The sequence below is a fragment of the Tasmannia lanceolata genome, unplaced genomic scaffold, assembly GCF_043159265.1.
Source record: "Tasmannia lanceolata isolate RefF3 unplaced genomic scaffold, GAP_Taslan_0.1 ptg000020l, whole genome shotgun sequence".
Lineage (NCBI taxonomy): Eukaryota > Viridiplantae > Streptophyta > Magnoliopsida > Canellales > Winteraceae > Tasmannia > Tasmannia lanceolata.
The window spans coordinates 1,716,827-1,740,384 of record NW_027518697.1 but is presented as its reverse complement, the minus strand read 5'-3'; the positions used below and the strand labels follow the sequence as shown (position 1 = coordinate 1,740,384).

The window sequence follows — 23,558 nt, the reverse complement described above, 5'->3', positions numbered from 1 at the left end:
AATCGGTATTTATAAGCAGCAAATAGAGAAACTGGTATAATTAAAAATCAGTATTATAGGTTGGAAAATAAACTAATGACATCTAATACTGACACATGAAATCGCAAAGAAGAAAGACAATTATTATCTACTTAATTTACTCGACACAAGAAATAACAAAGAAGAAAAACAATTATTATCTACCTAATTTACTGACTATATTGATGCCTGGTATAAGAGAGATAAGAAATCAAAAACGTGATTTATGTGAAAGATAAATACAACCACATGATACATAACACCAGTACGAATCATATAAAAGGAAAGAACGTGTCTGTGTATTAATATAATAATTGATCAATGATGCTTTCTTTTTTGGGAGATTTTATATGGCGTAAGCGGAAGCGTCCACAAAATCAGGCCACATGTGCTCTTCACTTCACTCACCGTACAGCTGTCCTCAAAGCTTTAATTTTTGGGTTTTGGTAAGGGCACCCGTTAAGGAGCATTAAAAGCTCTCTTTTTTACTCATTTTTAGATGGCAGCCCCTCTTTTCCCACGTTTCATTAAATGCCTGCTACTTTTGTCGACATCAAGAAAAGATTGAAGCTTTAGAGGGGTATCTATATCAAAAACAGCTTTCTATTATTAGCATAGTTAAATAGTAAGAATAGTTGCTTTGATATCGACACTCTTCAAAAGCCTCTCTTTTCTCACCCCTACCTATAATAGAGTTAGTATAGGAAAAGACAAACAAAAGGGTGGAAATTCAGGGAAAGGGGTAGAAGAGAAATCACGTGATGGGTGCCCATACACACCCGTATTTTTCAAAATGTACGGTTTGGCCCACTCCATAGGATGTTCCACACCATCCATTTGTTGGGCCACAATGTAAATAGGTTGTGCCCCAAAAATCATGTCCCTATTTCCCCCCTCTGACGGATAAAATCCCCCCCTCGACATTTTTCGTTAAGTTTTAAAGGCAAAGAAAAACGTTAAAGGAGAGGTGAATTTATCCTCAAGCAGTGAAGCATTCTCACAGAAACCGTTAAAAGGGAGGGGATATTCGGGGGAGGGGGGGGGGGGGGTGGGTATCATTTCCCTACAAATTTTGTTTTCCTTTTTTGATTGATGTTGGTGATCTACACTTAGCTAGCTGAATGCTGATTGGCAATTGAGAGCATCTGGAGAATTCTAAGTGTTGCTAGGGACCAGGGGCGATGACACATGAAAGGGAAGGGTGACAATTGCCCCCCTTAATTTTTTGGGAAAAAAAAGAAGAGGAAGTCTAGCGTTTCGGGACTGTATTGGCCAATAGGGAAGGGGGACAACATGAAGCTATTTGGGACTCTATTGGCCATAATGTGCCTTGCTGGCTTTCCCTTCTAAAACTACAATTAATACATCGGCAAAAAAATCGCCCATCTCCTCTTGACGCTAAAGCATTGATTTTGAAATAAATCATTCTCTTAAATACCATCAATAGAATCCTAAATAGTCGGCATTTTCCTCACAATCCAAACCGTTGATTTGCTGCACCCTTGCCCATAAAGTCATCTCCATTGGATGATCCTAACTCTTCAATCTAGATATTTCTAAATGTAATTTATCTACATATTAGAGGGTTAAGGTCATCCTATGGAGATGATTTTTTCACCTGTGACTCCTAAATAAAAGTGTACTAATAGGACACACGCAGAATCTAATATTTGCACTCCATTTAATTGAAAGGTCTCAGATCCCTTGAGATACATCTTTCAGAGAGGGAGATTATATGATGGCCGGTCATGTATGAGGGTGCAGCCCAGGCCCACATTATTTGGGTGATCCAAACCGTTTATTTGTTGGGCCCTAATGTATATAAGATGTGCCCCAAAATATCTTCTCCATTGGATGATCCTAACCCTCCAATTTTTGGAGGTTTAAAATTGACGGTACAATATAGAAATCTGCACATAACAGAGGTTGAGCGGATGAACAGTATGGAGAAAAGTTTTTGGGATACACTATCTACATCTACGTAAGGCCCAAAAATTAATGGTTTGGATAAGCCAAACGATGCGGGGCAGCCACCATATATAATCTCGTTAGAGAGAGGGGTTTTTTTGTTGACTCAAATAAACCCCAACAAGTTGACACGTGATATCATAGAAGTCTCAAGTAACTATATTTACTCCGTCAATGCCTGTTAAGAATAACGCTATAACAAGAAAGGCGCATTAAAGAATGGAGCAAGGCCGACTATTTTGACCGATTTTTTTGCCGATGTATTAATCGTAGTTAGAGAAGGGCAAACCGGAAAAGTGTATTATGGCCAATGGAATCCCGATTACAAAATGAGTTTAAAATTTTAATTTTACCAGTTTTATATCCCTTCTAAAAAATATCTTTTTCTCTTCCCAAGTGAAGGTTTTTCCCTTCCTTCTAAAAAAATATGCCCCCCTTTGAGGGATATAAAAGGGATATAACAATGAACATTTGAGGTTTTTTTTTGGAAACTATAATAGTGCTTTCATTTGTTTGGAGAAAAAAAAATTACTATAATTTTTGCCCCCCTTGTGCATAATTTCTGGCATCGCCCCTGCTAGGGACCATCACAGAAGGCATTCCATAGGCAAGCTGTTGCATGAGAGAGCAGCCACATCGCGGCCCGTAAAATGCCCCCTGTGATGGTCCGTAGCACATCATAAAAACAAATTAGAAAAATGTCAAAGAAAGATTGAAGTGGGAACCAATTCTTACCGGATGGGTGCACATACTTTATTTTTAAAGTACAATTCAAACCATCCATTTATTAGATCTTGCAATGGATGCCCTGCATATCAAAATTCACTCCCATTGATTAATCCAACTTGTAATCTTTAATACACAGTTACATCTTTGACCAATACCACCTTTGATTAATTTGATCCGTTCCTTTTATATGCCTAGCTTCGATTCTCATATTTCCTAGAAATCATGCAAATCCTCCAATAACACGCATATTTTTGGCATAATTTTTTGACTATAAGAGATCTAAAGAAAAGCCTATCAAATGGACGCTTCAGATTAACAAAAGTCAGACGTGATGACATTGAGGTCTTGCCATAGTGAAGCATTCGGATCCACATGTAAGATCGAACGGTCACCATGGTTTCTTTGTATTATAAAGACAACTGATATTTTGGAAACTGAGCAAAACCACGTGAGAAGATAAACAATTAGATAACTTGTTTGCATGCTTCGCTTTATTTTGACAGAATATAGTAGTTTTAGTTCACGTGAATCCCCTTATGTGAAATAGATATGATGTTGCCGTCAATTTTATTAAAATTGGAAAAGAAAATCCCAAGAATTTAACGATGGATCTTCTAAGCGCAACATCTTTCCAATGGAAAATAAAATAAAATAAAGTATGCAAAGCATTAGTGAAGACTACTTTGATATTAAAATACCATGGACGATACTAAATCATGTGGTTGAAAAACTATACACATGTTCTCAATCAGTTAATAAAAAAAAGAACATAAGCAGTTCGAGCCATGTTTTTAATAAGATGCAATTTCCACTTGATGTGCATAAATACCCTACTTTGTGTGAATGTTGAAAACAAGTTAGCCTTCAAACAAAATACAAAGGCAAAGCATCCCTTTGTATTTCTTCACCATGGCTACTACCACTCTTCAAAGCCCCTCCACTGAATCAAATCCTTCTCAAGTTGGGTCATGGTTTGGACTTGGCAAAGAAACACTAGTTCTAATCTCCATTGCAATCTTCACGTTTTCTTGGTTCTTTTGGGTGCTCAGAAAATCGCGAAAGGGAACATTGCCACTCCCACCTGGCCCTAGAGGCTTACCTCTGATCGGAAACCTTCCGTTTATGGAACCCGATCTCCACCGTTATTTTGCCAAATTATCTTCGATCTACGGCCCAATTTGTAAGGTGAAGCTCGGCAACAAATTCCCCGGCCATGGCTAAGGAAATCCTTAAAGACCAAGACATCATATTTTCTAACCACGATGATGTGGCCGGAGGAATATCAATGACGTATGAAGGGTCCGATATCGTATGGAGTCGCGGTGCAGTTTGGCGGATGCTTCGTAAGGTATTGTGAAACAACCAATTACTCCAAAAGCTTAAGCTTTAATAGTTGTGTTATTTGAGAAATTATATCCTTGACGGCCATGCATGCACTTGCAGCCCCAAAAATCAGTGGGGCCCACATAATTTTAGGTTGATCCAAACCGTTCATTTGTTGGGCCTGACATAGATAGGGCGTGCCCAGAAAATCTTCTCCATAGGATGATCCTAATCCTCAGATCAAACGGGTTAGGATCATCATATGGAGAAGATTTTCTGGGCACGCCCTATCTACGTTATGACCCAACAAATGAACGGTTTAGATCACCCAAATAATGTGGACCACACCGTTTATTGAGCTGCTCGTGCACGCACGGCCGCCCACCATATAACTTACCTTGTTATTTAATCATTTATACTTCCACACTCCCATGTGTGGCCTCTCTCTTTTTCGGGTTGGCCTACATGTGGATTTTTAATACCAAGGAATTATTAGGTTTTAATTTACATTTATACTTGAACAGGTCTGCGTCCAAGAGGTTCTGAACAATGGGAGCATCGAAGCCGGGCGAGGCATCAGGCAAAGGCAACTTTATCAGACGTTGAGAAATTTGTACACGAAAGTTGGAACTCCGGTTAATATCACAGAGGAAATAACTGAAACAATTTTTAACTCTATGACTAGCATGTTGTGGGGTGAAACTGTGAAAGGTGGGATTGATGCTAGGGTTGCGGCCGAGTTTCGACAAGTGATGGGAGAAATTGTTCACTTATTGGGACAACCTAATATTTCTGATTTGTTTCCGGTAGTAGCCCGGTTTGATTTACAAGGAGTGCGTCGTAAAATGAAGAGTCTTATGTCATGGTTTGATAAGATTTTTGATTCAATCTTAGAACAACGTCAGGGAGTGAAGAGCAACAAGAAAGATAGCTTGGATTTTCTTGATATACTTTTGAAGATTGAAGAGCAAGCCGATCCCAAAATGCCCTTGACCATGACTCAAGTCAAGGCCCTCTTGCTAGTAATGTTCTAACAAAATAGCTAGATATACAATATAATTAAGGATTGGGAAATAATATTTTCATTAGGGTGCAACTTGGGCTGGGCTCAACCCGATTTTCTGCATGCATTGGGCTGGGCTGGGTAGGGTTAGAAAAAGCCATCCAAATTTAATTTGGCCAGTTCAGGGTTGAGGCCTTGAGCAACCCAACCCGGCCCAATTGCAACCCATCCCCCTGATTTTATTGTTATTTCAAAATCTTTGGGGTATGGCCTTTTTTTATTGTAATTTTTTCTGTTTTTGGCTCGGACTGACCCGAATTCAATGGTTCTAACCTGATCCAACCTGATCAGATTTGGGAAAACAGGTTGACAAATTTTATGACACATTTTTGTGTGTTTTCGTTTTGTTGACTACTTTTTGTTGAACCAACCTGGCCCAGTTGCAACTGTATAAATCGAGGAACTCTAGCAAAGCCACCTTCAAGGGTGCCCCTATTGGTTGATTTCTGCAAAGTCAACACGGTTTCCACTTTTTAAGGCCCCATTCACTTTTTCAGTGCCACCATAAATGCACTTTGCAGAAAATCAACCATTCAGGGTGCCCTAGAAGGTGTTTTTTGCAAGGGCGCCCTTCATTCTATCATTGCTCGTATAAAAATCATTACCTTTAGGTATACTGACACTTGTTCTACTTGTGCTAGGACATGGTGGCTGCTGGGACGGACACAACCTCGACAACATTAGAGTGGGCCATGGCCGAGATGCTACTAAAACCAGAAACATTGAAGAAAGCTCGAGATGAATTAGATGCACTAGTTGGTAGGGACACCATTTTAGAAGATTACCACGTACCCAAATTACCATATTTAGATGCAGTAGTGAAAGAAGTGCTTCGTTTGCACCCTCCCAATCCCTTCTTGATCCCTCACACTCCGAGTGAGACTTGCGTGGTCAATGGCTACACTGTCCCTAAGAATTCTGGCATTTATGTGAACTCTTGGGCAATACAAAGGGACCCTTCTGTTTGGGAAAACGCCAATGACTTTATTCCGGAAAGGTTCTTGAATACTGGGAAATGGGATTATAAGGGAAATGATTTTCGTTATATTCCATTTGGGTCCGGGAGGAGGATTTGTCCAGGTGTTCCCTTGGCAGAAAAATCACTAGGATTTGTATTGGGTTCACTTTTGCATTCGTTCAACTGGCAATTACCAAAGGGGGCGAAGCTCGATCTTGATGACCAATTCGGACAGATTTTAAGGAAACGAAACCCAGTCATTCTCATCCCCACACCACGATTATCAAAACCAGAGCTCTATGCTCAGTTCTCTGAACACGATTAGTTCTTGAGCTTGGACGGATGAGTGGACCCCTTTCTTGCTCTTATGTTTCTGGCTTCAAATAATATATCTAGCATATGTAATGCTTGTACTTGAATTGGCTCATAGAAGTCTAAATAAAGTTTTAATATTTTCTAAAATAAGATGAATCCATTTCAGTTCTTATGGTTTCTAGCTTCATGTTATATCTGCATTGTACTTGAATTGGCACATATGATCTGTTGAAAATTTAGGGAATAATACGGCTTACCAGACTTATGTTGAGAAACAGAAACAATCAAACAAACGATGTTAGTGAAACCTTTTCCGATGCGGCGAGATGAGGTACGGACTTTGTCGCTCTCTTTAAGGTGAATTTGCGCCCCTGTGGAAACTAATTCCGATGCAGCAGATTACTGGCCCCAGGATACAACAGCCCGACACACAGTCGATCTCCAAGAACTGCACGATCTCAGAGATTTGAACCACACTAATACTATAGTAGCCCAACAAAATACGTAAAATAAACAGAGGAAGAAAGAAAACACTGTTTACAGTAAAGTAAAAAAACAAGAAGAAAACATTAGTTTTTCGTTCTGTTGTAGTGTTTATAAAACACAGAGAACATCCTCTTTTATATAGCCAAACATGTTCGTTCAATACACCATTTAATGGAGTAAAGACTACTTTTAAGAAAAGAGCCATTTAAATAAATGTTACAGATGTGAAAAGACACTTTCGCAACAGTCACAACGATTAGGTACGTCGGCGCAATTCAGTTACGCTAGCATTATTAAAGTACACTAGCTTACTCAAGAACTGCACCGTTATTTACCCAGTTAATGACGTTCCAGTAAACAGGCTTACTTCAGGTACGCCGGCTTAAACTGCGAAGGTAAACGGACAGAAACCAAAATTAAAATGTAGGGGATGTAAAAACCTTTGCTCACACGCGCAGCCGGCCAGTCGCACCCGGCCCGGCGGCGCGTGTGTGGTATAGCTGTGGACCCCGATCCCGAGGACGGTGAGCGAGGGACGCGAGATTCCCCGTCAATCCTCTCATACCTCCACAATGTGAAGGAGAGCTCTACCAAGGAACTCTCGAAATGATGCCACTCACAGCATGGGTGGCAATATATATGTATTAGATACCTCTTGATCAGGAGACAGGAGCCTCAAAACCAAGACGCACCTGAAAATAACTCAGAGTCGCCATCCAAGGAAATGGGCCCTGGATCCCATGAAATACTCTGTTGCAACGGATAACCAGAGATACAAAAGGTTCGTGCCTGGTGAAGAGCACCCCCAATTCGCCCAAGTGCAAGCACATGGTCTCTTATGCCAGGTCATGACGATAGGTCATGACGGTCGCGAGACTTGTCCGATCTTCAGCAGATTAGGATCACTGGGCTTGATTCCATTTGAATCGCCCTCTGAGCCTATCGTGTGTTCCACTTTCTTTCCCCTGGCATTTTTAGTCATCGTATACCTTTGATTTTCTGATTCCTTTATTTTCTTACATCTTGTTAGCTCACTGTGGGTTTGTCTTTGGTTTATTATGAATTACTTTTTTTAGTTCGTTTACTGTTCTAGCATGTGATTGATTGCCATTTTCTCAGCCTTATCTTTTGCATAGGATGCTAGTGTGTCTACTTTACTACTTTGGTTGCTTAGCTATAACGTTTATTCATTCGTCTTTATCCTGATTATCTATCTAGCTATAGCTCTTTACTGCTTTCCTTATCTCATTATATCTGTCATTATCTGTTTAGTTATAGCAAGGCATGCGATCGTTTACTGCTTTCTTAGATTTGTTGATCAAATTCGTTAAATAATTCCACACCGTTGAACAGATTCACTACGCAAATCACAACGAGAGCCAAGGATTATAGCTCAAGGATTCAAATCCTCAAAACACTTAACTAAAAGAGAGCAAAGGGTTGCTGTGTGGTTGCCACTTGCCGTGGTACTCGCCGGAAATGGGGATCACGGTCGCGGTTGCGGTTGCGGTATACCCCTTCTCTCTGGAGTCTCTGCTCCTCAAAACCCTAAACGGCTAAACCCAGACAAAAGAATGTGAGAGGAGGAGCATTAGAAGAGATAGGGTTAAACTGGTTAGTGTAAAATGAAAATAGAAAAGTAAAAACTAAATTCACACCGTTTTTTTACTCGGGACAGCCTAGTTTTTACTAGTTTAGTGGAGGCTGTCCCATGTTAAAAAAGGGGTGAATATATCATTTTCCTTTATAATTTTTAGCCTTGGAAGTGGTGATTTCAAATTTCAAATTTACCCCTCTTGTGAGACGTGCCTGCTGAAACTTGAAACGTGTCTCAGCACCCATCAAAGTCAATCGTTTCAAAAAGCATGATGTTTTGAAGTGACACTGCAAAATGGGGTGGAAATATCATTTCCACATCCATAAAAAAGTACAAACGCGATTTCCACACACTTCTCCCCACCATTCAAACGCACGTTCTGTAGTTCGAGTATTTATTATTGTTTATTTTTGGGTGACTATAAATTGGCACCGCTTGTAGTAATAACCCAAATTTGGTTTTTTTGGATAAACCGAATTTGCGTCAGACGAAACAGACATTAAAACCGAGAACCGAATTTGGGTTAGACTGGAAACCGAAACCGAACCGAATGGCTAAAAAACCGACCCGAAATAACCGACTGAAATCGGTTCAGTCGGTTATTTCGGTTAACACCGACTAATGAACAGCCCTAATTACATCCATTAGTGGGAGCTAGGAGAGCATGTTGTATTAGGCAGGAGGGGTTACCACTTTTATAGTGTACATGTTATTATTTAAATATTTGTTTGACTATTGTGGGAATAGGATCTTGAAAGGGTTGGGCACTTGGGAGGATAAGTAGACCATGCTTGTGATGAGGGACGGAGCCAGGAATTTGCAAAAGACGGGGCGAACAAATATTGTCATATAATAATTAAGAGGAAAGTGTTTCTGCGCATGTGCGCAGGGAGCTCCCTGCGCACAAGTGACTTGAAAAGCCACCGATTGGTTCGTATGGCGGGTCCACCTCTGTGGGGTCCCTAGAAAGCGACCAATTGGTAGCTTTTTAAGCCACTTGTGAGCAGGGAGCTCCCTACGCACGTGCGCAGGAGCACTTTTCTCAATAATTAATAAATCTTCAAAAAAGCCTCAAAGGCACCATGATAGTGGAAAAAAACCAAGAAAAATGAGTTAACCAAATACTTGAAAATAAATTTTCCATGGCAAAAAATTTCTCTTCTTCCAAACAACCCCTAAGAGACAACCATTATTTCAAAGAGAAAAATGCTTACAAGAAAGTCACTTCTTCAATAAAGTAGGATACGATTTAACTTTTGTAGAGTAATAGTTTTGCGCAAAAAGGGATTGCCCACATTTTTCACTTAGGACAGCCCCTCAAGTGAATTTTTGGCTACTCTTACACACTATAGTGAGTTGTCCTGTGTAAAAAGTGGGCAAGTATATCATGGCAAAAAAAAAGGGAGCTATTTTAGTAAACAGAAAGATACGCTATGCAAAAGTTAGAAAGGGCAATTGCACCATTCATAAAAACCAAGAAATAAAAGGGGGCAAGAGGCTATTTTTGGAATTTAAATGTATATGAAATTTTTTAGGGGGGCAACTGCGCCCCCTTGCCCCCCCTAAATCCATCCATGCTTGTGATATTATATGAAGATTTTGAATTAGCTTTTGATGGGAAATGATATATTCTTGGTAAGCAACTTGAGGCGAATATGTCACGTTTTTTTGTTTGTTTTGGGTGTGGTTGTTGGGTGCATGGCGGGTGGAGGGTGTGGGAATGATATATTCACCCCTTTTACTTCCTTGGGGTGTGGGAAAAACTCAAGCAGCCCATCTATTCAGCGTCACACCGCCCATCATATCTTGGAAAATTTGGAAAGAGCGGTGTAGCAGACGAATGGAAGGAAAATCTAATCCCACTAATAGAATCATCAGCACCATTTCAGAGGGTATCATAAACCTGGATTGTAGCCATTCTCCTCTCAAGGAACCAAACTTGTTAGAGGTTCTTTCTCTGTCCCAGCTTGGCATTTCTCCTTGCCGTCCAATGATTCAAAAGGATTGTTGGATTCTACGGAAGAGACCCCCTTAAAGGAACTGGCTCAACATAGATGGAGCTTCGAAGGGGAACCCTGGAGAAGCATGTGGAGGAGAAGTTATCCGAAATGAAAAATCAACGGTTATCTTAGCTTTCTCTCTTTACTACGAGAAAGGCACTAACATGGTTGCGGAAACTCGTGCGCTCTTGGACGGGCTCCGCTGTTGCAAGGCCTTTAATATGATCAAGATGATCGTGGAATCAGATAGCAAAGTTCTAATCGATCTCATTGACGGGAAAGGGCAAATCCCTTGGGCAATCCAATATCTCTGGAAAGAGATTCAACCACTCCTTTGCATTTTGTCTCCCACTTGCAATCACCAATTCAGAGAGGGAAACTCAGTTGCAGATGCCCTTGCAAACTTCGGCTGCTCATCAAGATCCAATTTGTTCTATCCCTCCTGGGCCTCCATGTGGCAAGACGGGCAGCAAGATGTGATGCACTTGGCTTTCCCAACATCAGAATCAAGATCAACTAAGGGCACTCTCCCTTATAAGCATTAAATGTTGTCTTTTTTCCTACGGCTTTTGCTTGCTATTTTGTCGAGTTAGAGGCTTCCCCACCTCCTTACTCTCTATCTAGGGCTTCGGCTTCCTGTATTGATGGCTAGGAGGTTTCCCCTCCTCTTGTATGGTCCCAACTTTTTATATATAAATTTACCGATCCGCCCCGGGGTCGTTATCTTTCCAGGAAAAAAAAAAAGTAACCTGGGGCCTTATGCTCAATGTTAGGTACCTAACCAATCAGTCAAAAGCCCCATGACTTATACATCGTGTTAGATTAATCCCTTTAAACTTGTTTCAGGCCAGTCGGGATCCACCTAGTCCCATACCTAGGCATCACTCTTGGTGGCTTAGACTTTTTTCACCGAGTACCCATTTATTGTGTTGTCCTTATGTTGCCTTTTGTGACTTGAACACGTGACAAGTTGGCTGCTTTGATACCAAATGTTACCTATTAACCAATATGCTAAAATCTTCTTGTGCTTCTGTCACCTAAGAGGACAATGTCCTTTTTTTGTCTTCAAACGAAATCCGGTTTTGCTAGGAGCCCTCAAAATAGACAACACTCACAAAAAGGGGAATGATATTTCCCCCCCTCTGACGGATAAAATCCCCCCCTCGACGTTTTTCGTTACGTTTTAAAGGCAAAGAAAAACGTTAAAGGAGAGGTGAATTTATCCTCAAGCAGTGAACCATTCTCACAGAACCGTTAAAAGGGAGGGGATATTCGGGGGGGGTATCATTTCCCTACAAAAAACATTATTCTTTTTTGATAGATGTTGGTGATCTACACTTAGCTAGCTGGATGCTGATTGGCAATTGAGAGCATCTGGAGAATTCTAAGTGTTGCTAGGGACCAAAGCGATGGCACATGAAAGGGAAGGGTGACAATTGCCCCCCATAATTTTTTGGGAAAAAAAAGAAGAGGAAGTCTAGCGCTTCTGGACTGTATTAGCCACTAGGGAAAGGGGACAATATGAAGCTATTCGGGACTCTATTGGCCATAATGTGCCTTGCTGGCTTTCCCTTCTAAAACTACAATTAATACATCGCAAAAAAATCGCCCATCTCCTCTTGACGCTAAAGCATTGATTTTGAAATCCTAAATAGTCGGCATTTTCCTCACAATCCAAACCGTTGATTTGCTGCACCCTTGCCCATAAAGTCATCTCCATTGGATGATCCTAACTCTTCAATCTAGATATTTCTAAATGTAATTTATCTACATATTAGAGGGTTAAGGTCATCCTATGGAGATGATTTTTTCACCTGTGACTCCTAAATAAAAGTGTACTAATAGGACACACGCAGAATCTAATATTTGCACTCCATTTAATTGAAAGGTCTCAGATCCCTTGAGATACATCTTTCAGAGAGGGAGATTATATGATGGCCGGTCATGTATGAGGGTGCAGCCCAGGCCCACATTATTTGGGTGATCCAAACCGTTTATTTGTTGGGCCCTAATGTATATAAGATGTGCCCCAAAATATCTTCTCCATTGGATGATCCTAACCCTCCAATTTTTGGAGGTTTAAAATTGACGGTACAATATAGAAATCTGCACATAACAGAGGTTGAGCGGATGAACAGTATGGAGAAAAGTTTTTGGGATACACTATCTACATCTACGTAAGGCCCAAAAATTAATGGTTTGGATAAGCCAAACGATGCGGGGCGGCCACCATATATAATCTCGTTAGAGAGAGGGGTTTTTTTGTTGACTCAAATAAACCCCAACAAGTTGACACGTGATATCATAGAAGTCTCAAGTAACTATATTTACTCCGTCAATGCCTGTTAAGAATAACGCTATAACAAGAAAGGCGCATTAAAGAATGGAGCAAGGCCGACTATTTTGACCGATTTTTTTGCCGATGTATTAATCGTAGTTAGAGAAGGGCAAACCGGAAAAGCGTATTATGGCCAATGGAATCCCGATTACAAAATGAGTTTAAAATTTTAATTTTACCAGTTTTATATCCCTTCTAAAAAATATCTTTTTCTCTTCCCAAGTGAAGGTTTTTCCCTTCCTTCTAAAAAAATATGCCCCCCTTTGAGGGATATAAAAGGGATATAACAATGAACATTTGAGGTTTTTTTTTGGAAACTATAATAGTGCTTTCATTTGTTTGGAGAAAAAAAAATTACTATAATTTTTGCCCCCCTTGGGCATAATTTCTGGCATCGCCCCTGCTAGGGACCATCACAGAAGGCATTCCATAGGCAAGCTGTTGCATGAGAGAGCAGCCACATCGCTGCCCGTAAAATGCCCCCTGTGATGGTCCGTAGCACATCATAAAAACAAATTAGAAAAATGTCAAAGAAAGATTGAAGTGGGAACCAATTCTTACCGGATGGGTGCACATACTTTATTTTTAAAGTACAATTCAAACCATCCATTTATTAGATCTTGCAATGGATGCCCTGCATATCAAAATTCACTCCCATTGATTAATCCAACTTGTAATCTTTAATACATAGTTACATCTTTGACCAATACCACCTTTGATTAATTTGATCCGTTCCTTTTATATGCCTAGCTTCGATTCTCATATTTCCTAGAAATCATGCAAATCCTCCAATAACACGTGTTAGGTTTAAAATTGGTAACAGGTTATGGTAGGATCAGAAGGGCTGATTTGGTAGTACGCAATTGAGTCCTGCGCTGCACAAGAACACAGACAAGTACACAATGGGTCAGAAGACCGACTCGGAGTGGTGCTCCGGACGGGCGCTTCGACACTCAAGTCAGTATGAGCAGGAGTGCAGAACAATGTCAGAGCAAAACACTAAAGGTATCAGATTGTTCGAACCCTCACCTTAGCACAAGTGAAGGCTATTTATAGTGTTTCCGAGCCACCTGTCCTTCCACCTGTCCAGGACAGGTGGTAGGCCCTGCGTGGACCAGATCTCATACCTAGGAGATGCTGGTGGAAGTCCCTGATTGGTCCAGGCAGCATGCCTAGGAGGTGCTGGTGGAAGCCCCTGATTGGTCCAGGCAGCATGCCTAGGAGGTGCTGGTGGAAGCCTCCGATTGGTCCAGGCAGCATCCCTAGTAGGTGACAGGTGTCGGGTTTGCAGTGGCCCATATGAAGGCCACGTGTCAACATCTGGTTGGTTGCATATTTTGGACCCCATCAGTTGCCCCCTGGTTCTTCGAGCCATGAAAGTGGCTGGGAGAAGCAAAGAGAGGGTTAAAACAGCATCTGGCCGGCCTAAGGGTCTCTGGGCAGCTCAGGCCGGCCTCGGAATGGGCCAAAAGTCCAAAAATTTTGAGCAGAAGTCTGGCCGGCCAAGTCACATAGGCGTCATGGCCGGACAGATTTGGCTCCTAGAGATTCTGTCCGGTTAAGACATTCTGTCCGGCTAAGAAATTCTGTCCGGATAAGACGCTCTGTCCGGCTAAGACATTCTGTCCGGCTAAGAGATTCTGTCCGGCCAAGACATTCTGTCCGGATAAGACGCTCTGTCCGGCTAAGAGATTCTGTCCGGCTAAGAGATTCTGTCCGGCTAAGACGCTGGACGGCCAGCCGGGCAGATGTTTGCTGTGCAACGATCGTCTGTTCGGCTAAGGCGCTGAACGGCCAGCCGGGCAGGTCTTTTGTCGTCTAGTGATTGCGCCATATCCTGTCCAGCTAAGATTGTGCACGGCCAGCCGGGCAGGTCTTTTGTCGCGTAGCGCTTTTGTCGTCTAGCGATTGCGCCATATCCTGTCCGGCTAAGATTGTGAACGGCAGCCGGGCAGGTCTTTTGTCGCGTAGCGCTTTTGTCGTCTAGCGATTGCGCCATATCCTGTCCGGCTAAGATTGTGCACGGCCAGCCGGGCAGGTCTTTTGTCGCGTAGCGCTTTTGTCGTCTAGCGATTGCGCCATATCCTGTCCGGCTAAGATTGTGCACGGCCAGCCGGGCAGGTCTTTTGTCGTCTAGCGATTGCGCCATATCCTGTCCGGCTAAGATTGTGAACGGCAGCCGGGCAGGTCTTTTGTCGCGTAGCGATTGCGCCATATCCTGTCCGGCTAAGATTGTGCACGGCCAGCCGGGCAGGTCTTTTGTCGTCTAGCGATTTCGCCATATCCTGTCCGGCTAAGATTGTGAACGGCAGCCGGGCAGGTCTTTCGTCGCGTAGCGATTGCGCCATATCCTGTCCGGCTAAGATTGTGCACGGCCAGCCGGGCAGGTCTTTTGTCGTCTAGCGATTGCGCCATATCCTGTCCGGCTAAGATTGTGCACGGCCAGCCGGGCAGGTCTTTTGTCGCGTAGCGCTTTTGTCGTCTAGCGATTGCGCCATATCCTGTCCGGCTAAGATTGTGCACGGCCAGCCGGGCAGGTCTTTTGTCTTCTAGCGCTTTTGTCGTCTAGCGATTGCGCCATATCCTGTCCGGCTAAGATAGTGCACGGCCAGCCGGGCAGGTCTTTTGTCTTCTAGCGCTTTTGTCGTCTAGCGATTGCGCCATATCCTGTCCGGCTAAGATTGTGCACGGCCAGCCGGGCAGGTCTTTTGTCGTCTAGCGATTGCGCCATATCCTGTCCGGCTAAGATTGTGAACGGCAGCCGGGCAGGTCTTTTGTCGCGTAGCGCTTTTGTCGTCTAGCGATTGCGCCATATCCTGTCCGGCTAAGATTGTGCACGGCCAGCCGGGCAGGTCTTTTGTCGTCTGCTCCTTTGGAACCTGCGCCTCGCATTTAATGCGGACGACGCATTTAATGCGAGCGGCGCATTTAATGCGGTGGTTGACGTGGCGCACTCCGGCTGGTGGGAAAAGGGCGGGATTTTTCCCGCGCTTCCCAGCCTCTATATATACCAGAGTTTACCCGTCATTTTTCACTTTTCACCTTTTACTCTCCTCCTCTTCTGCTCGGGTCTTCAAGTTTCTGCTCGCTTCGGATCGGTGAGCCCGGAGATCTTCGTCCAACGCTTCCAGCTCGGTAATTTCTTTTTAGCTTTTCTTTTCTTTTCTTTTTTATGTCTAGCACTAGTTCAAAGTCGGACTCCGGCTCAGGGGAGTCCAGTTCGACAAGTACTTCGGGGTCCGGGTCGTCGGAGAGGACTAGGCCGGCCTCTCCAACAGAGGCCAGTGTTGAGGATGAAGAAAGAATAGTTGTAGACGGGGATAGTGAGGATGAAGTACTCATGGGCTTGGACACAATTCCGATCCGTGGAGACGGACCGGACCGGGCAGAAACTAGCGGTGACGAAGAGGATGTTGAGGTGGTAATCCCTCACTTGCGGCGCGCACCCGTCGAGGTGATAGCGGAGGTACGGATGGAGGCCAATCCGCAGTACAACATTGGGGCCCTTAACGAGGTAAATTGTCTGGCATCGGGCAAACTTCAGGCCGTCAGGGACAAATATTGTATCCCTGATCGGTACACTTTGAGGGCGGCCGTTGAAGGGGATCGAGCCAGCAACGACAGTGCAGATCTCTGTCTATACGAAGAAGCTTTTCGGGCCGGGCTCAGGCTTCCCCTGCATCCGTTCTTTGTCGCGATGCTGAGGTATTACGGGTTGGCGATTGCGCAGGTCGTACCGAACTCATGGAGGACGCTGATCGGCTTCCTTCATCTTGTGACAGTTCGTCTCCGTAGGAATCCAACTCTACCCGTCTTTAGGATGTGTGCGCACCTGAAGAGGCATAAGGACGGTGGCTGGATTTACATTAGCCAACGACCCGAAGTGAAAATGATCACTGGCATACCAACTTCCATCCACACATGGAAGAACAGGTTTTTCTATGTGAAGGATACCGAGCCGGACTCCCACTGGCCGTTCTCGTTGGAATGGAGAACGCCGGACACAAAACTCCTCAGTGAGAAACCAGTCCTTGAGGGCGACGATCAGATGACCTTCGCTCTGATCAAAGAAGAGCTGAAACGAGGTCAAATGCACTGCTCGGAGTTCGAAAAAGAGACCGAGCTGATAGAACTCGGGGTCAGTCGTGCGACTTCGGCACGTACGTAGACTTTTAGGCCCGCTATTACGCATTTTCTGCTCTTCAACAGCTTTTTTCTCTTCTCTCTTTTTTTTTTTGTTTCTGACTGCATTCTGTTCTCATTTTCAGAAAGGATGAAGCAGATGTCGCTGCTCGACAAAATCAAGCAGACTTCGGGAGCGTCCCCAACGCAGAAGCAGCCCCAAGCAAAGGGTAAGAAAAGAAAGGCGCCGGAGTCAACTCCGGCAATGGTCGCACTGGCGAAGCCTTTGAAAAGCAGCCGGGCGACGCATAAGCCTGCAGTGTCGAGACGGACAAATACCCCCGGACAGAGCTCCGGGACTGCAGTTCTGGGTATCCCTGCCGCCACGACGGTGGGAAGCGACAATGTCTTCCGCCCGAACTGGGCCGTGCAGAAAACGGACACCGGTCTGGGGGATACTCGGGTGGCCTCAGAATTGGTATACCAGGGCGTCCTCCCATACGACCGGCGGAAAGTCGAAAAAGAGCCGCTGGAGACCTGTTCAGAAGCGATCGCCGCCGCCCTCTATCAGCTCCAGGTGTACTCTAGAGACATGGCGAAGAAGAGTTACCTTTTCTCTGAGACGCTCACACGGATAGAGTCTGAGAAGGGCCAGCTCCATTCTGAGAAGGACCAACTTCAAAAGGACAAGGACGAGCTCAAAGAAGCCGTCCAGATCAAAGAGGCCAAACTCAACAGTTTACAGGACGAACTGCAGAGGGTCAAAGGCCGGGCAGTGCAGGATCTCCTAGAAGCAGCGGAGAGGGCCGGACAGAGGGAGAAAGCGGCCGTGGAGGAGGCCGTGAAGGAGGCCTACGAGAAGAAAGACACTGAGCACTTCAATCTGGGCCTCCAAGCTTATAGGGCGGGTTTCCTCCTATGCGCCGAGCAGATGAAGAAGATACACCCCGGCGCTTCCCAGGACGGACTGACCGTTCCATATGCACCTCCTGAAGACGAGGAGGGTGATGAAGAAGAGGAAGATGATGAACCGGCCTCCTCCGAGCCCATTGAATTGGATCCGGAAGTGACTGTGGCCGCAGCCTCGACTACCGAGTCCGGCCAGCTCCCAACCTCTACTCCTGCAGGGGTCGTCCCTGAGGTGGTGGCCGACGACGAGGAGGCCTGAATGGCAGCCTTCTTGATCATGTCTTTCTTTATTTTTTTTGTGTATACCCTTGTAATGGCCCAAGAGGCTCACACTTTTGTAAGCCAGTTCGGCAAAGAGAGCACTTCTGTAGTTTGAATACAATAGGAATACAAATACACTTTTGTCTAACCGTCTGTGCGGCTGTCTTGTTTTTCATAATTTCTGTGCTGCTTCTTTATTTTCTGCCGAGCCGAAGTGAATGGAAGTTAGGGATCCAAAACACTTAGAATCTTTGAAATTGGTTTCTACTGCTGGCGTCCTCGGATGGAACTGATCTCCAAGCCGCTAGGATGAACCGGAGTGCACCACTTCTGCTCTTCTGGATTGTAAACACTTAGAATATTAGAAGGTGGTTTCCACTGCTGGCCTCCTCGGCTGGAACTGATCTCCAAGCCACTAGGATGAGCCGGAGTGCGCCACTTCTGCTCTTCAAGTTTGTACGCGCCGGACTGGGAACTAAGTATTCAAACACTTAGAGTTTTTGAAGTTGGTATCCACTGCTGGCGTCCTTGGCTGGAACTGATCTCCAAGCCACTAGGATGAGCCGGAGTGCACCACTTCTGCTCTTCTGGATTGTAAACACTTAGAATATTAGAAGGTGGTTTCCACTGCTGGCCTCCTCGGCTGGAACTGATCTCCAAGCCACTAGGATGAGCCGGAGTGCACCACTTCTACTCTTCTAGTTTGTACGCGCCGGACTGGGAACTAAGTATTCAAAGACTTAGAGTTTTTGAAGTTGGTTTCCACCGCTGGCGTCCTCGGCTGGAATTGATCTCCAAGCCACTAGGATGAGCCGGAGTGCACCACTTCTGCTCTTCTGGATTGTAAACACTTAGAATATTAGAAGGTGGTTTCCACTGCTGGCGTCCTCGGCTGGAACTGATCTCCAAGCCACTAGGATGAGCCGGAGTGAACCACTTCTGCTCTTCTAGTTTGTACGCGCCGGACTGGGAACTAAGTATTCAAACACTTAGAGTTTTTGAAGTTTGTTTCCACTGCTGGCGTCCTCGGCTGGAACTGATCTCCAAGCCACTAGGATGAGCCGGAGTGAACCACTTCTGCTCTTCTAGATTTGTAAGCGATTCAAAGATAAGTGACTCAAAGAGAAACACTCATTTGGCAAATTTGTTTTATTCATTCTGAATTTGAGTAAGTACAGCAGTTCTTTACAACGCAAACAAAATTACTGATAATAGATCCGCAGATTTCTGGAATTCCATGCATGCGGCAGCACCTGATCGTCAAGGGACTCTAGCCGGTAGCTTCCTGGACGGACAACCTCTTTTACTCGGTACGGCCCTTCCCAGGTCGGAGAGAGCTTGCCTACTCTTCTTGGTTGGGAAACAGAGGCTTTCCTCAGGACTAGGTGGCCGGCACGGAATTCTCGCGGTCGGATCTTGGCATCATGATATCTGGATACTTTCTGCTTGTAGGCTGCAGCCCTGATCTGAGATTCCTCACGAACTTCTTCAAGCAAGTCAAGGTTGGCACGGAGTCCGTCCCCGTTGAGCTGCTCATTGAAATGGACGATCCTTGGGGAGGGGACGCCGATGTCAACTGGGATTACTGCTTCAGTTCCGAAGGACAGATTGAACGGCGACTCTCCAGTAGCAGTGCGCGGAGTGGTCCGATATGCCCAGAGCACATGATACAGCTCTTCAGCCCAGAGCCCGGCCTTATCATCCAGCCTCTTCTTTATCCCCTGCAACAGGGTCTTGTTCGTAACTTCTGTCTGCCCATTCATCTGGGGATGTGCCACAGATGTGAACCTCTGCTCTATCTGCAGGTCTGAACAAAACTTTCTGAAGTTCCTGGAGTCGAACTGCTTGCCATTGTCTGTGATGAGGACCCGGGGAATTCCAAATCTGCACACGACTGACTTCCAGAAGAAGTTCTGCACATTCTGCTCTGTAATCTTGGCCAGAGGCTCGGCTTCCACCCACTTGGTGAAATAATCAATGGCAACAACGACGAACTCACGGCCTCCAGAGGCCTGCGGAAAGGGGCCCAGAATATCCATTCCCCACACTGCAAAGGGGAGAGGACTGATGATCGGGGCCATCGGAACGGGGGGCTGGTGGACGGCCGGAGAGAACTTCTGGCATTTCTCACATTTCTTAACAAGGCTCAGAGCGTCCTTCCTCAGTGTAGGCCAGTACAGACCTCTCAGGAGGACTTTAACAGCGAGGGCCTTGCCCCCGAGATGCTCTCCGCAGATCCCTTCGTGAGTCTCCTTCAAGGAGTACAAGGCATCAGTGGGGCGGAGGCACTTCAGATACGGAAGTGTATACGACCTCTTGTACAGAGTTTCGCCGTCCAGTGAAAACCTTGCTGCCCGCTGCACGACTTTGCGGGCCTCTTTTTTCTCTTTCGGGAGCTCTCCGCTATGAAGATATCTGATGATCTCATCCATCCAGCACGGCTCGTCGTCGACCTGCATTACTAGGATGGATTGGCCATCAATACTGGACTGCTTCAGAAACTCCATGCGAATTTCTCTGAGAGCGGTGTAGCCTGATGCTGCGAGCTTTGACAGTACATCCGCTTTTGCATTTTCTATTCTGGGGACCCTCACGACCTCAAAACTTTTAAACTTATCAGCCAGACTGCGAACCCTTCCCAGATACTTAATCATTCGCTCTTCACGGGCTTCATACACTCCCTGGATCTGACTGACGACCAACTGCGAATCGCAGTACGCCTTCAACCTCTGAGCACGGGTCTGAGCAGCGAGATTCATCCCAGCTATGAGCGCTTCATATTCTGCTTCATTGTTGGACGCACGGAAACCAAATCTCAGGGCGTAATTCAGGATGAAGTCACCAGGTCCGGTGAGGACGAGTCCTGCACCGCAGCCTACTTTGTTCGATGACCCGTCCACATACACTTCCCAGAGAGGCTCTTCAAAATCCGGCTGCAAGCTGACGGACTCAGTTCCAGAGGAAAGGCCCGTTTCGGACTCGATTCGCTGCTCGGGCACCACCGGCTCTACATCTATAGGAGGGATTGCTGCCGACCCGGAGTCTGAATCTGGCACTGTACACTCAGCTATGAAGTCTGCTAAAATCTGAGCTTTAATGGCCGGTCTGGGCAGATACTTGATATCAAACTCACTGAGCTCCACAGCCCACTTGACAAGTCGACCTGAAGTGTCTGGCCGGTGGAGGATCTGTCTGAAGGGCTGTCCTGTCAAGACTTTGATCGTGTGCGCCTAGAAATACGGCCTTAGCTTTCTGGCCGCCATAATAAGGGCGTACACGAGCTTCTCGACACGATGATATCTGGTCTCCGCATCATGGAGGACTTTACTGACATAGTAGATCGGCTTTTGCTGGCTGTGCTCCTCCCTGATCAGTACTGCGGCGACTGCTAAGGGCCCTGCTGAGAGATACAGAATCAGCTCTTCTCCTGGCTCTGGCGTGGACAACAACGGCGGAGAGGATAAGTACTGCTTCAGTTCTTCGAACGCTACTTGACACTCCGGAGTCCAGGGCGCGGTTTTAATACCTTTGACCGCGTTGAAGAAGGGGAGACATCTTTCAGCGGACTTGGAAATAAACCGCCCCAGGGCAGCCACCAGCCCGGTCAGTCGCTGCACTTCTCTGATAGTCTTGGGAGGAGTCAGCTCCATTACGGCCTTGATCTTCTCTGGATTTGCCTCTATCCCTCTCTGGCTCACCATGAAGCCCAGGAATTTTCCTGCTCCGACGCCAAACGTACACTTCGTCGAATTGAGCTTCATGTTGTGTTCCCTCAAGACCTGGAAGGCTTCTTTGAGGTCGGAGACGTGGTTGGAAGCGGTCCTGCTCTTTACTAACATATCATCCACGTAGACCTCCATGTTCCGGCCGATCTGATTTCTGAATAGCTTGTTGACGAGCCGCTGGTAAGTGGCCCCTGCGTTCTTCAGTCCAAAAGGCATTACCCTATAATAATAGGTCCCCTGATCGGTCATAAACGATGTCTTAGGGATGTCGGACTCATACATTCTGATCTAATTGTATCCTGAGAACGCATCCATGAAACTGAGTAGCTCGTGACCTGCAGTAGCATCAATGAGCTGATCTATCTTCGGGAGCGGATAGCTGTCCTTCGGGCAGGCCTTGTTCAGGTCTGTAAAGTCTATGCAAGTTCTCCACTTCCCATTGGCCTTCTTTACCATCACGACATTCGCGAGCCAGTCCGGATACTGGATCTCGCGGATGAAGTCGGCCTTCAAAAGCCTCTCTACCTCTTCTCTGATGACCCTTCGTCTCTCCGGTGCAAAGTGCCTCCGCTTCTGTTTCACAGGCTTGCAGGTTTGATCAACACCGAGCTCATGGGTGCTAATCGTTGGGTCGATACCGGGCATGTCTGAAGGAACCCAGGCAAAGACATCTGCATTGGCCCTAAGGAACTGCGTAAGCTCCTGCTGCGCGGCCTCCGTCAGGGCAGAACCGATCTGGACAACTCTCTGGTCATCATCGATGATCAAAGGGATAGAAATGAGGTCCTCGGCCGGCTCGTTGACTGTGATCTGCGCTTCATCTCTCAGATCATACAGCTCGATTGGCAAAGACTCAGACGCATTCTTCCCTCTCAGTGCCGCTGCATAACACTGCCTTGACTGGGGCTGATCCCCTCTGATTTCCCCTACACCCCCTGCTGTAGCAAACTTCAACTTCTGATGATAAGCGGAGGGAACAGCTCGAAGGAGATTCTGGCCGGGGCGCCCTAGAATAGCATTATAGGCTGACTTAGCCCTCACCACAAGGAAGTTCACCATGGCGAAGGACTGGCAGGGCGGCTCCCCGATAAGAACCGGAAGCTCAATCTGGCCCTCAACCTTGACAACTTCCCCTGAGAATCCGAACAAATCTGAGTTAGCCGGCTTCAAACGGTCAGTTCCGATCAGCATTTGCTCGAAGGCATGATAGTAGAGGATGTCTGCGGAGCTCCCGTTGTCGACCAAGATCTTCTTCATTTCCCAGTTCGCCACCAACATGGTGATCACCAGGGCGTCGTCATGCGGGAGGATCAGGCCGTCGAGATCCGCATCTGAAAAGGATATTTCATTCTCAAGCCTGGCCTTCTTGCTGGAGGTGTGGACGGCATTGACCTGCCGGGCATAAGACCTGCGAGCTGACGAAGAGGTTCCTCCTGCGGTCGGCCCTCCTGAAATGGTACCAATAACACCATGAGGTTGAGATTGAGGTACCTGAGGAGGAGGACTGGCCGGAGCAGGAGCTTGGATGCGGCCGCCCAGAGGTTGAGTGTTTCGGGGGCTTCTGTCTCTGGGCCTCGAGTTGTCCTGGCGCTCTCTTCTGTTCTCACTATTTTTTAGATACCTTCCGAGGTATCCTCTGCTGATCAGCTGCTCGATCTCCTCTTTCAAATGGATGCACGCATTGGTATCATGGCCGTGGCTCTTGTGAAATCGGCAGTACCTGGACCTATCTTGCGTGCCCTCATC

At 45.7% G+C, this 23,558-nt stretch overlaps 2 protein-coding genes across 2 annotated transcripts; both read left to right on the top strand.

The window, feature by feature from the left end:
• Positions 1-3,560: 3,560 nt before the first annotated feature.
• Positions 3,561-6,544, top strand: LOC143855070 (flavonoid 3'-monooxygenase CYP75B137-like). Its single transcript, XM_077365234.1, has 3 exons — positions 3,561-4,063; positions 4,563-5,060; positions 5,743-6,544. Exons 1-3 carry the CDS (start codon positions 3,929-3,931, stop codon positions 6,382-6,384), a joined length of 1,275 nt encoding a protein of 424 aa, XP_077221349.1. The 5' UTR covers positions 3,561-3,928; the 3' UTR covers positions 6,385-6,544.
• Positions 6,545-10,621: 4,077 nt separating this feature from the next.
• Positions 10,622-11,002, top strand: LOC143854794 (uncharacterized). Its single transcript, XM_077364906.1, has one exon. The coding sequence runs from the start codon at positions 10,622-10,624 to the stop codon at positions 11,000-11,002; it is 381 nt and encodes a 126-aa protein (XP_077221021.1).
• Positions 11,003-23,558: the final 12,556 nt, after the last annotated feature.

Bases quoted from the DNA above. Each gene is read 5' to 3' on its own strand.
- LOC143855070 (XM_077365234.1), top strand. From the start codon at position 3,929: ATGGCTAAGGAAATCCTTAAAGACCAAGACATCATATTTTCTAACCAC. The intron at 4,064-4,562 runs GTATTGTGAAAC...ATACTTGAACAG, and splicing joins TTTGGCGGATGCTTCGTAAG to GTCTGCGTCCAAGAGGTTCT. The intron at 5,061-5,742 runs GTAATGTTCTAA...TACTTGTGCTAG, and splicing joins AAGTCAAGGCCCTCTTGCTA to GACATGGTGGCTGCTGGGAC.
- LOC143854794 (XM_077364906.1), top strand. From the start codon at position 10,622: ATGGTTGCGGAAACTCGTGCGCTCTTGGACGGGCTCCGCTGTTGCAAG.